Genomic DNA, 12,071 nt, shown 5'->3' with positions numbered 1-12,071 from the left:
GAGTAGCTGGGATTACAGGCACGTGCCACCATGCCTGGCTGATTTTTGTATTTTTTAGTAGAGGCGGAATTTCGCCACGTTAACCAGGCTGGTCTTGAACTCTTGACCTCAGGTGATCTGCCCACCTCAGCCTCCCAAAGTGTTGGGATTACAGGCGTGAGCCACCACGCCCAGCCAAGAAATTTTTATGATGCACACTTTTCTTGTTCCCTTGCCCCTTAGTAGAAATAACTCATAATGGTTTGGTGTACATTTTTCTAAACATATGTTTTGCTTATATAAACATTTTATTATGTATAAATGTATGCAAATAAGTATATATATATATGTGCATTTAGTAAATAGGATCCATTTGTCCAGAGTTATCTTTGCCACAAATCATGTGACCTTGTATATCTAGTTCTGGATTCTATTTTATTTAATTGGTCTAATTGCCTCTTTGTGTTTTTTTGGGAATTGAGACAAGGTCTCGCTCTGTCATCCAGGCTGGACTACAGTGGCACGATCATAGCTCAGTGCAGACGCAAACTCCTAGGCTCAAGGGAGCATCCCATTTCAGCCTCCTGAGTTGAGTAGATGGGACTGCAGGTGCCATCACACCTGGCCAGTTGTGTTTGTGTGTGTGTGTGTATGCGTGTGTGTGGAGACGATGTCTTACTGTGTTGCTCAGGCTTGTCTTGAACTCCTGGCCTCAAGCAATCCTCCCGCCTCAGCTTCCCAAAGTGCTGGGATTACTTGTGAACCACTGTGCCCAGCCAGGTCTATTTTTAAGCTCTTCCATACTTATATAGTCTTAATCACTGTACCTTTGTAATGAGTTGAGTGTCAGCTTGTTTTTCAAGATCAGCTAAATTTCCTTAGCCTTTTTAAAGTGCTACATAGATTTTAGAATTGGTTGTCAATTTCCATAAGAAAAAACCTGGTGGGATTTTATATTGGAGATTGTAGTGAACCAAAGGGTTAATTTGGGAATAGTTGACATCTTTACAATAGTTTTCCAATCTGTGAGCATGATCTATATATCCCTTTAGGATATCTTTAATTTCTCTCAATAATACTTTGTAGTTTTTTTTTTTTGAGACGGAGTCTCGCTCTGTCCCCCAAGCTGGAGTGCAGTGGCACGATCTCGGCTCACTGCAAAGCTCCGCCTCCCAGGTTCACGTCATTCTCCTGCCTCAGCCTCCTGAGTAGCTGGAACTACAGGCGCCCGCCACCACGGCCGGCTAATTTTTTGTATTTTTAGTAGAGACGGGATTTCGCTGCGTTAGCCACGACAGTCTCGATCTGCTGACCTCGTGATCCGCCCGCCTCAGCCTCCCAAAGTGCTGGGATTACAGGTGTGAGCCACCATGCCCGGCCTACTTTGTAGTTTTTTATGTAGAGGTATTGTACAATACGGGCTTCCTTCCACATTGGACTTAAAAATGTACTTATTTCTTTTTTAATAGTAGTTAAATACAGGTTAGGATCTCCATGTCTTTTCTTACTTAGCTGAACCAAACCCTCCCTGTGTCTCTATTTGTCTCTCTCCCTCTCTCCCTCTCCCTTTCTCCCTCTCCTGAATGCATCCTCTTCTGGACCATTCCAGTGGTCCTTACCCTGAGGCTGGGGCAAGCTGTCATCCTCAAAAGCTTGGAGGCCTAGAAGCCCTTTCTCTCTTCCAAGCCAATGGGCCCTCCAATTTTCCTAATTGTATACTACAGTATTGTAATTTTTAAAGACATATTTTACTTTCCAATTTTGTATTACCTCTATTTAGAAGAGATGGAGGAGGAAGGAAAAGTTTGTAAATTACCTTCTTTAGCCAAGGAGAAGGGTATTGTTTCCAATTGTTTTCACCTTCTTATTGTCCCATCCAGTTGGTATTTTAAAATAGCTCTTTGTCCTACCACCATACCACCAAAAACAACAATTAAAATGACAACACAAACATTAACAAGTTATGAAATAGCAGAACTTACTGATTACTTCCTATGTACAAAGTACTAATGTAAGCCCTATAAATACTGTACCTTGGGCCGGGCGCGGTGGCTCATGCCTGTAATCCCAGCACTTTGGGAGACCGACAAGGGCGGATCACGAGGTCAAGAGATTGAGACCATCCTGGCCAACATGGTGAAACCCCGTCTCTACTAAAAATACAAATATTAGCTGGGCATGGTGGCGTGTGCCTGTAGTCCAAGCTACTTGGGAGGCTGAGGCAGGAGAATCACTTGAACCTGGGAGATGGAGGTTGCATTGAGCCAAGATCGCTCCACTGCACTCCAGTCTGGTGACAGAGCCGAGACTCCATCTCAAAAAACAAAAATAAAAAAAAACAAAAAACCAAAAGAAAAAACTATACCTCATTTTAAAAGTGGACTCAGGTGCAGGTGTGGTGGTTCACACATATAATCTCAGCACTTTGGGACACCCGAGGTAGGAGAATTGCTTGAAGCCAGGAGTTTGAGACCAGCCTGGGCAACATAGAGAGACTCATCTCTACAAAAAATAAAAAACTTAGCCGAGTGCAGTGGCCCATGCTGTTATTCCCAGCTACTCAGGAGGCTGAGAGGATCCTCTGGGGCCAGAAGGTTGAGGCCACAGTGAGCTATGATCCTGCCACTGCACTTCAGCCTGTGTGACAGAGCAAGACCCCAACTCTAAAAATAAACAAAACAAAAACAATCCTACCTAGTCAGTCATCCCCCTTTTATTTGTGAAGAAATTGAAATCTGAAAGTCCAAGCAAGGTATCCAGATTTGCACAGCTGGTGCACAGTTGGAGCTGGATACAAGCCAGTTGTTTTTGATTGTGAATGTTGTGGTCATGCCGTATTATTTTACCCCCCTGCTTATTCCATACTCATAGAACATGCTTGATGCTTACCATGGCCTCTGAAGTGGTTGGAGCAAGGGTTGTGGTAGAATGTGGTGCAGTATGATGCCGACATCATGGTCGTGTGATTTATTTATATTTTTTCCTTTTTTATGGGGCTGATAGACTTCTGATTTATATTAGATCCTTGATATATGTAGAAAGTTTTTGGTCTTGGTTGAAGAATGAAATTATTCTACTTCAGACGAATAGCAACCATCATTGTAAAATGAAGTCGAAATTAATTGCTTTACATATCCTATTCAGATTCCCTGTAGCTTTTATGAGTGTTGTCTAGCCTTTGGATGACAATTTCTGTACATCTCGGTGACATGCCATTCCATTGGTTCTCTTTCTGTCCTTTTATTGTGCCTTACTTACCCTCTGGGTTGGCCTAGCCCCTTGTGCATACACCTGTCATAAAGCTTTCTGTATCGTATTGAAGTTAAGTTATTCATATGTCAGTCTTCACAGCTGCCTAGTAAATTCTGTAAGAATAGACCTATTCTTCCTCATAGCCCTTGTGCCTGACACAGCCGTGATAAGCAGTAGGCACGCGGTGGCCTGTTATTAATAGACATAGACACACAGCCTGCGCTGTAGGGCTTTATTGCTTTCACTCAGACTTCCTGAAGAAAGAAGCAAGAGTCTCTGTGTCTGCAGCATCTCTCCATTCTGGCTTTGCTATCAGAGGAATTTTAAAGCAAAGCTCTGATTGTAATTTTGTACCTCAGAGATGTCAGTGACAAACCATCACCTGTTGGATGAAGTCCGTATTTCTTGGCTCTCTGTCATTCAGGTTTCTCCATGGTCCTGTCCTCACTGACCTTCTGTTCTTCATGTGCACTCTGCATTCATTAAACAGGGCTGTGTCCTTATCCTCTGTTTTTCTGTCTGTGCTTTTGCCTGCATTGTGTCTTCTGTGTACCCTTCGCCTGCCAAAATCTTACCCGTTCTTCAGATGCCTGATAGAAATGCTAGTCCCTCCGTGAAGCTCTCTGTGATCTCCCTGCTTTCTCTGACCTCTACCCAAAGAGGTCTTTTTCCCATCTGAACTTTTTTTTCTTCTTCTTCTAAGGAAAGCAGCACTGCCATATGAACTCTTAATAGCACTTTCACTATGACACAGCATTATTTTTATACCCTACTAAGTGATACATTCCTTGAGCACAAGGTCTTGCCTTTGTTTTCTCTGCTGTTTTGCATTAATTACTGCATTGAACATACAGGGTGAGTATCCCTCATCCAAAGTGCTTGGGATCAGAAGTGTTTTGGATTTTAATTTTTTTTTTTTGGAATGTTTGTATATATGTGATGAGATGCCTTGGGGATGGGAAAGTCCAAACATGAAATTTACTTCTTTTTGTATGTACCTTATACATATAGAGTGAAGGTAATTTTATATAATATAACATATTAATATATAATATAAATATATTTATAATACAAACATATATATAATATTTTGTGTGCACAAAGCAGATTTTTGACTGTTTTGCCTACAACCCATCACATGAGGTCAAGTGTGGAATTTTCCACTTGTGGCATCATGTTGGTGCTCAAAACTTTCAGATTTTGGAGCATTTCGGATTTCAGGTTTTCAGATTAGGATGCACTCAGCCTGTATGTGAATTATACTGAATGTAAATTAACTCATGATTTTTTAGTTTCAAGGAAACTGCTCAGAAGACTGTCAAAAATTGTTTCTCTGCATTGGCCTACAAATAAATGCATTCCATTCAGAAACTATGTAGATTTAAACAGTGTTTCATTCCTAGAACTTCAGTTTAGGAAGGAATTTGCTTTACAGATTGATGTTTAGTTTTTAAATAGGTTTTTATTATTGACACTTGTCCTTCGTTTCTAGGGCACTGTGTTTAGTCTTGAGTCGGAGGAGGAGGAATACCCTGGAATCACTGCAGAAGATAGCAATGACATTTATATCCTGCCCAGCGACAACTCTGGACAGGTCAGTCCCCCAGAGTCTCCAACTGTGACCACTTCCTGGCAGTCCGAGAGCTTACCTGTCTCGCTGTCAGCTAGCCAGAGCTGGCACACAGAAAGCCTACCAGTCTCTCTAGGCCCTGAGTCCTGGCAGCAGATTGCAATGGATCCTGAAGAAGTGAAAAGCTTAGACAGCAACGGAGCTGGAGAGAAGAGTGAGAACAACTCCTCTAATTCTGACATCGTGCACGTGGAGAAAGAAGAAGTGCCCGAGGGCATGGAAGAGGCTGCTGTGGCTTCTGTGGTCTTGCCAGCAGGGGAGCTGCCAGAGGCCCTCCCTGAAGCCCCAGCCCCCTTGCTTCCACATATCACTGCCACCTCCTTGCTGGGGACAAGGGAACCTGACACAGAAGTGATCACAGTGGAGAAATCCAGCCCTGCTACATCTCTGTTTGTAGAACTTGATGAAGAAGAGGTGAAAGCAGCAACAGTTGAACCTACTGAAGTGAAGGAGGTGGTCCCCGCGCCGGAACCTACAGAAACGCTGCTGAGTGAGAAGGAGACAAACGCAAGGGAAGAGAGCCTTGGGGAAGAGCTGTCCCCTCCCGGTGAGATGAAGCCCCTGCCGCTCTCTGAGGGCAAGTCTAGACTGTCCCCCGCCGGCGAGATGAAACCCCTGCCGCTGTCTGAGGGCAAGTCTATACTGCTGTTTGGAGGCGCTGCTGCTGTTGCCATCCTGGCAGTGGCCATCGGGGTAGCCCTGGCTCTGAGAAAGAAATAGAAGGCTTTTCAGGAGAGACAGACAGAAGGATGTAAGGTTGGAGTTGTACTGGCTGGAATTTGAACCTCCAGCAGCTGTCTGGACATTTGTGGAACACTCTGGGATAACTGGGGACTTCTGCTCAACGTGGCAGTGGCATGTTAGGCATGTTAGGGCTTGAGGTGGGGCATTCATGTTCATCTGACTGTAAATCCCAAGGGCCTCGGCTCATGCTAAATTGAGAAACTTAGGGGTAAAGCCCCCCTCCAGGACAGGGTTTCCCAGCCTTGGCACTAGTGATATTCTGATCATTCTCTGTGGTGGGATGTTCAGCAGCATCCCTGGCCTCCACCCACTAGATGCCAGTGGCACCCCCCTCCCAGAGATGACAACCGAAAATGTCTCTAGACATTGCCACATGTCCCTTGTGAACATCCCCTGTGGAGACCCACTGCTTTAGCGGAAGAGGGTTTACTTAGGAGGAATTGGGATAGAAATCCCCAGCTGAGAGAGCTTAGCTGTGGGCTCCTCAGCTACTGACTTGTTAGCTCTTAATCCCCTTAGAATTTCATCTTTCCTGATGAGCAGGCTGGGCTCTGCACCCACTCTTTTTTTGCCCCCCTGCCCCTCATCCTGGAGTGTGAGGGTGCTCGGCCGTACTCTCAGCTGCCTCTCAGGGACTGCACTGTTCCTCTTCACCCCCAGGTTCCTGCTAAGATCCCATTAAGGGGGGGTTGCTCTGGACTTCTGCTCAGACCTGTCAAGTCCCCGAAGCTTCCTGCAGCTCCACCTTGTAAAAATGCTGCCTTTAGGAATCTTTGAAATATGTATACAGAGAAAATAACATGAAAGAGACCTGGGGTCCCCACTTGTGAGTGCAATTGCAAGTCAGTCTGGCTAGAGAGACACATTTGTCTTGTGTCAAGGCAGGAGGAAAACCTGGATGACCTTCTGAGGTCTCTTCAGCACTTTTCATCAGTGGTCACCCACCGCTATGGTTAGTTGCCAGCAACATCTCTGTTGCTGGATGGGCACTGTCTTTAATCCTGGGCTAGTATGTTTTTTCCAATACGTGACCTCAGTCTTACTACTGACCAGTTCTATGGGTCTCTTGCTAGGTGGTAAGGATTTTTATTCTTGGGCTTTTAGAGCCAGTTAGGTCATAACTCTTATGAAATATAGAGTGTCCTAAATATCACTGAAATAAAAAGTAGGAAAAAGAAGCTTGAATGTTAAGACTGAGGCTGCTCTGCAGATTCTAGTTTGGCTTTCAGAGTTCAAGAATGGCAGCATCTTCACCTGAATTCTTCAATGCCAGGGTAATAAACCAGAATAGTCCTAATCAGTATATGCTAGTTGAGCATTGGCATAATTTTCTTTCCTCTGGCTGATCCCAGCCCTGAAGGAAGAGTAAACCTGCATCTCTCCATGCCCAAGGGTCACGACGTCACTATGCAGGGCACATGTGGCTTGGTTTAAAAAGGTCATCTTAGATTTGTCTTAGTAAATGTAATAAATTATTTTTTAGATCCTGAAATTTATAATAAAAATACTTTACCTACCCTGATCACAACCTGATGTTTTAAATGTGCTTTCTTTTTGAAATTTATGTTTTCAAATAAAATCTCCCTAAAGCAATACTATTTAAAAATTGGTCAAAACAAGGTCTGGGAGTGTGTTTGTGTGTCTTTCCAGCTTTATCGTGGAGCGTGTCTTTATGTTCTGTGTTTTGGTGTCCCACTGAGGGACTGATGTTTGAAGGGTTTTTGTGTACTTGGATAAGTAATTAGAGGTGAGTGGGGGGAATGGGATCAGCGAGGCAACAATTTTTTTCTTCATGGGCTCTGATAGTTGCATTGGATTATTCTGTATTCTAATTGCTATTATTTGTGTTTGCATAGGTGAAGAGCAGATAAAACTGGTGAGTTATCTTGATTTTTAAAAAGTGATAAAATACTTGGAGTTCCAATATTAACACTTGCCAACTCTGGATCCTCCACTGGCTGAGCAGATTCAAGCGCCGATCGAAGCCAGGTTCATCCCTGAACTGCTGAAAGGAGGTGCTCATGAGGCTAGGATATTTGAGTCTGTGCTGCCCACAAAAGGAAAGAATAAGGAAGAAATGTGGTATGGAAGTGGCTACTTGCTGCTTTATTTCCCCACCTGTTGAACACTCAGCCACAGTGATTTGGCCAGTTGTATTTTGCTAGGTAATGGAGCTAGTGTTTTCCATTGGCTTTCTCTAGGTAACTCTCGGTCAGCTCCTGAGTTAACAGGATGTGGCAGCATCCCCGTTCTTCCTTCACTTCCTTACCTCATGAGGACTGCTTCCTACTGTGCTCCTGCTTTTTGCTCATACATTTAAAAAACGATTTCTCAAGCTCCCCTTCCTTTTTGGGGGAGGAGCTGATAGTAGGTCATTCCTTCCTGCTTCCAACTTACATACCCTCTAAGTGACGGTAAAGGAAAGATTCAGAATGAATCCAACTTGTTTATAGAAAAGTTCTTGTTCTTAGACCTCATCTCAACTGCTCTGTTGAAGGTAATGATTTATTGGGGGGAAAAAAACAAAGAATGCCAATTTATCCTCTCTGTATTAAAGTGATAATTCTGGGCCCCCAGAAATCAGTCAGTACCTACAGTGTGCCTTAAGGGGACTCTCATTTCCTTCTAGAGAACATTCTAGATCAAGAAATGCAACTGTTGACCTTCTGGGTCACCCATTTCCCCCTCGAGGCATTCTTGAGACCCCTTCTCACCTGCATTTCTGTCCCAGGGATACCAGATACAGCCACTACCTACCTAGGCTTGTCCTGGGGGAGTGAGCCGTGAATCTGGAGACATGGCTTTGACTCACAGCTACTATTAATTTCCTCAGGCTTTGAGCTGATTCCCTCAATAATATGAAAGTAATGCCTGCTCATTTCCTTTCTCCTGAAAGGTATGAGATGTGGACATTTCAGTGTTTGAATTATTTTAAGAGATGTTTTATAGAAATAAAATGTAGCTAAGAAGTTGTTTCCCTTTCTCTTGATTTCTTACATCTTTCCACACACACTTATCTTTCCAAGAATTTGAGGTGGTGATCATATCCATCAAGACGGCCTTGTAGGCTATCAGATTGCTAACAGACACGACTTAGAGCATCTGCCCAAATTCCCACACAAGCATCATCTCATCTAACATCTCAGCGACACGCTGCATACCAGAATGTTTCCTCTTCTCTGGTGCACCAGGACCTGCGCTTAGTGATAATCTCTTGATTATGACATCCATTTGAGTTTAGAGTGTATAATTTTTCCTAAAAAAACCTCATGTCGATAATTATACTTTTAGCAAATAGTAGTTGAGCATTTACAACATGCCAGAGATGGTTCTAGTGCTCTCACATGCCTTATTTCACCTTCACAGTTCTAATCACTGTTTGTATTCCTTTTATTCCCATATTACAGAATGAGGAACCTAATCAGAGTTCGTTAGTTGTTTGTTTTTTTTTTTTTTTTGAGACAGTCTCACTCTGTCGCCCAGGCTGGACTGCAGTGGCGCAATCTCGGCTCACTGCAAGCTCTGCCTCCCAGGTTCACGCCATTCTCCTGCCTCAGCCTCCCAAGTAGCTGGGACTACAGGCGCCCGCCACCATGCCCAGCTAATTTGTTTGTATTTTTAGTAGAGATGGGGTTTCACCGTGTTAGCCAGGATGGTCTCGATCTCCTGACCTCGTGATCCACCCGCCTCCGCCTCCCAAAGTGGTGGGATTACAGGCGTGAGCCACCACGCCTGGCCCAGAGTTTGTTAGTTTTTCTAATGTCCTCAAGCATAGGAGAGGCAAGGCAATGATTTTGCCGGTTTTTATCCTTTTCCTGGCCCTGCAAAGCAGTATTGGCAGGTCCCCTGCAAACAGTTGCACCAGTTGTTTACTGCATAAGGACTGACAGGACAAATTCCGATGTGCAGCCTGTGCTCTGCTCGCCATGCTGTGGGCCTTGGGAGAAGGGAAGTCTTAATTTGTACAAAGTCACCATATAGGCTCACTTAAATATTAAGCATGTTCTACTACAAAAAACAAGAGTGAGGGTTAGGTCCAGAACTGGTCTCAGCTTCCAATTATGTAGCTGTTTTCCATGTAGACATTGAGTGAGATGCTTTGTGGTTACAGAATCCACAGGCATTGCTGATGAGCTTTCATTAGCTTTCTTGATTAAATATTTTTGCTTATAAACAAGGTTAGGAAATCTGTCCCAGCAATGATCACAAAGTGCTAAGTGAAGGGGGTGAAGACAGCAGATGCATTTCTCACTCTTTTTCTGTTTGTTCGAGTGTGTCCCTTCTCCCCTGCGTATGCCATAAGGGTAGGGCTGTGGAGTGAAGTGGGGGAATACCTGGAAGCACTGCTTGGCCTCTGGACAGACACTCTTAACAGGTCGGGGACTTAGGAGGGTTGACCAGGTATGGCCACAAGTATGTCAGCTCCTGGAAGACCCTCCCGGTGAAAACCTAGGACATTCCACAGCACATCATGGTAGTTACCACCTTGGCTGGAGAACACCAGTTCTGTGGTACAGAACAGTGACGTTCAGTGATCTCATCTATAAAGAGAGCTCCATGGACAGTTGGAAAGTGCATGCCACTAAAATATTAGCACATCCCGTCTTCCCTTTCTTTTCGCAAGGCTGTTTCACTTCAGCCTGGCATCCTCACTCAGTAACACCATCAGGTCTTCCACATTTGATGTCTATGCCACAGGAGCCCACACCGGACTGCTGCTTCCCTGCGAGCGCACAGTGAAATTGTTCTCGGGGGTATTTGCAAGGCCTTGTCATCAGTTAAAAAGTAGCAGCTGCCTCCAGGTGAGTCTCCGCCGCTCTCACCTCTCCTCGGGAAACTGTATAGTGATACTGCTCACTGTGGGGAGTGTTCTTTGCACCACCAGAAGAAACTAGTTAATGAATGTACTATTTAGAAGAAAAGTTTTGACATTTTAAGACTACCAGTTGTTCCCTTTCCCCAGGAAAAGAAGGTCAAAGTACAGTCTTCCCTGTTGCAGAACTTGGAATAACTCTGTCCCTGATGCTTTCCAGCAAGAGAACTGTATTATGTAGAGGGGTCCTTGGCCAGCATCAAAGGAAAACATTTATTTTTTTCCTAAACCTGCATTTTTCCTATTACAGTCTTCCATTTCTTCCTCCAGATTAAAAGTGCCTCTTCCTACCTAACTCATTCCTTAATTAAGGTCAGTTTAGTGTTGGCTCAAATGCTGTCATGTTAAAAATACCAGAATTGATCGGTGATTTGGATAATTAGGTTAACACGGGCATTTTACTGAAGCAGCATGTTTCCTTTTTCTGTGTGAGTTCCATGGGCCCCCTGTGCGGCCGCTCTGCTTTGCTGAACTGACCATTGTGGCTCATTCTGGCTCCTCTTCCCTCCTGTCATCTACCTTTTGGCCAATCTCCTCTTCATCGGGGAAAGGAACAGACTTCAAATCTGTGAGTTATTCTGTCAGAAGCAATATACTAGAAAGAACACATGGGATCTGAAGATAATCGATGGACTCATCTTTCTATCCACATGGTCACTCTATGCCCTTGACTTAGGCGGTATCATTTCATGTGATCAATTGTCTTTGTAAGTCCATACTTAATTGGTTTGACTCCAGGTTCTGAAAACAAGATCGTTACATTCAAAGGACTCTCTATATTCCAATTCTCAGTCAGCACAACTAATAAAGTTGTTGGACAATAAAACCAGGCGCTAGTGCTGTGACCCTTTAAGGAAGGCCTGAGTATCTCAGCAGTTAATGCTGGATCCTAAGAGGAGAGGTCAGGAATGCTTTGGCCTTCTGAACGCACCAGCTATCCCCCGTGACTTTCAGATACACCAAGCATCTCTTCAAGGAGAAAGCTTTTGATGTTTAACAAAGGAATTTCCATCACTTCATTCGAATATTTTTAAAACAGAAAGGAAAACACATTCTTTGAATTAAAATCACCTTTCAGTCATTTCCACGAGGATTGTGTTACAGGGCAAAATCCACCAACTGCCAGGATATGCCTGAGTCACCATGGCTGGGAAGTGCTCAAGACTGGAGCAGCTGTGTTTGAGACAATGCAATCTGTTTATCATGTTGGCTTTGGGAGAAGGGGTGATGCTCTTGCTTTACAACCAAGATGGTATCTCAGATTTGGTCTGGAAGAATTTACACTAAGGCCTGTTATAAGCTGTAATAAGATGGCGGCCTACTGTATGAATTCAAGTGAAACAGAATAAGGTGAAGATGCCGTGGAAGAGGCAGTGAGAGATGATAGTCCAGTCATTTGCTGCTCTAGAGCCCTTTTCCATTAGTTCCGGGTGACGCCTGTATAGCCCCTTTGGGAAGAAAATGCCTCCCCCAGTGAGAATCTGATTATAATGGCTGATGTATGGACGGTGTGTAGGTGCAGCGTGGTTCAACTTTTTTTCCATTGTGGTCGGGAAACTTTTTTAAAAGTCCACTCTGAAACGGGAAAAGTCA

At 44.0% G+C, this 12,071-nt stretch overlaps 1 protein-coding gene across 12 annotated transcripts in view; it reads left to right on the top strand.

The window, feature by feature from the left end:
- BCL2L13 (BCL2-like 13 (apoptosis facilitator)) overlaps positions 1 to 6,979 on the top strand; it is a 116,440-nt gene extending 109,461 nt beyond the window's left edge. For 10 of the 12 annotated variants that reach the window (XM_011984634.1, XM_011984627.1, XM_011984628.1 and 7 more), the window contains one exon: positions 4,724 to 6,979. In XM_011984634.1, the coding sequence (XP_011840024.1) occupies positions 4,964 to 5,581 (618 nt within the window). In that variant the 5' untranslated portion in view covers positions 4,724 to 4,963 and the 3' untranslated portion in view covers positions 5,582 to 6,979. Of the gene's footprint in view, positions 1 to 485; positions 589 to 4,723 lie in introns of all 12 variants that reach the window. The other 2 variants (XM_011984631.1, XM_011984635.1) reach the window with 2 other exon arrangements.
- The last annotated feature ends 5,092 nt before the right edge of the window (positions 6,980 to 12,071 follow it).

The sequence above is a fragment of the Mandrillus leucophaeus genome, unplaced genomic scaffold (assembly GCF_000951045.1).
Source record: "Mandrillus leucophaeus isolate KB7577 unplaced genomic scaffold, Mleu.le_1.0 Scaffold270, whole genome shotgun sequence".
Classification (NCBI taxonomy): domain Eukaryota; kingdom Metazoa; phylum Chordata; class Mammalia; order Primates; family Cercopithecidae; genus Mandrillus; species Mandrillus leucophaeus.
Note: the sequence above shows the minus strand (reverse complement) of the source record. Positions and strands in the feature narration are given on the sequence as shown.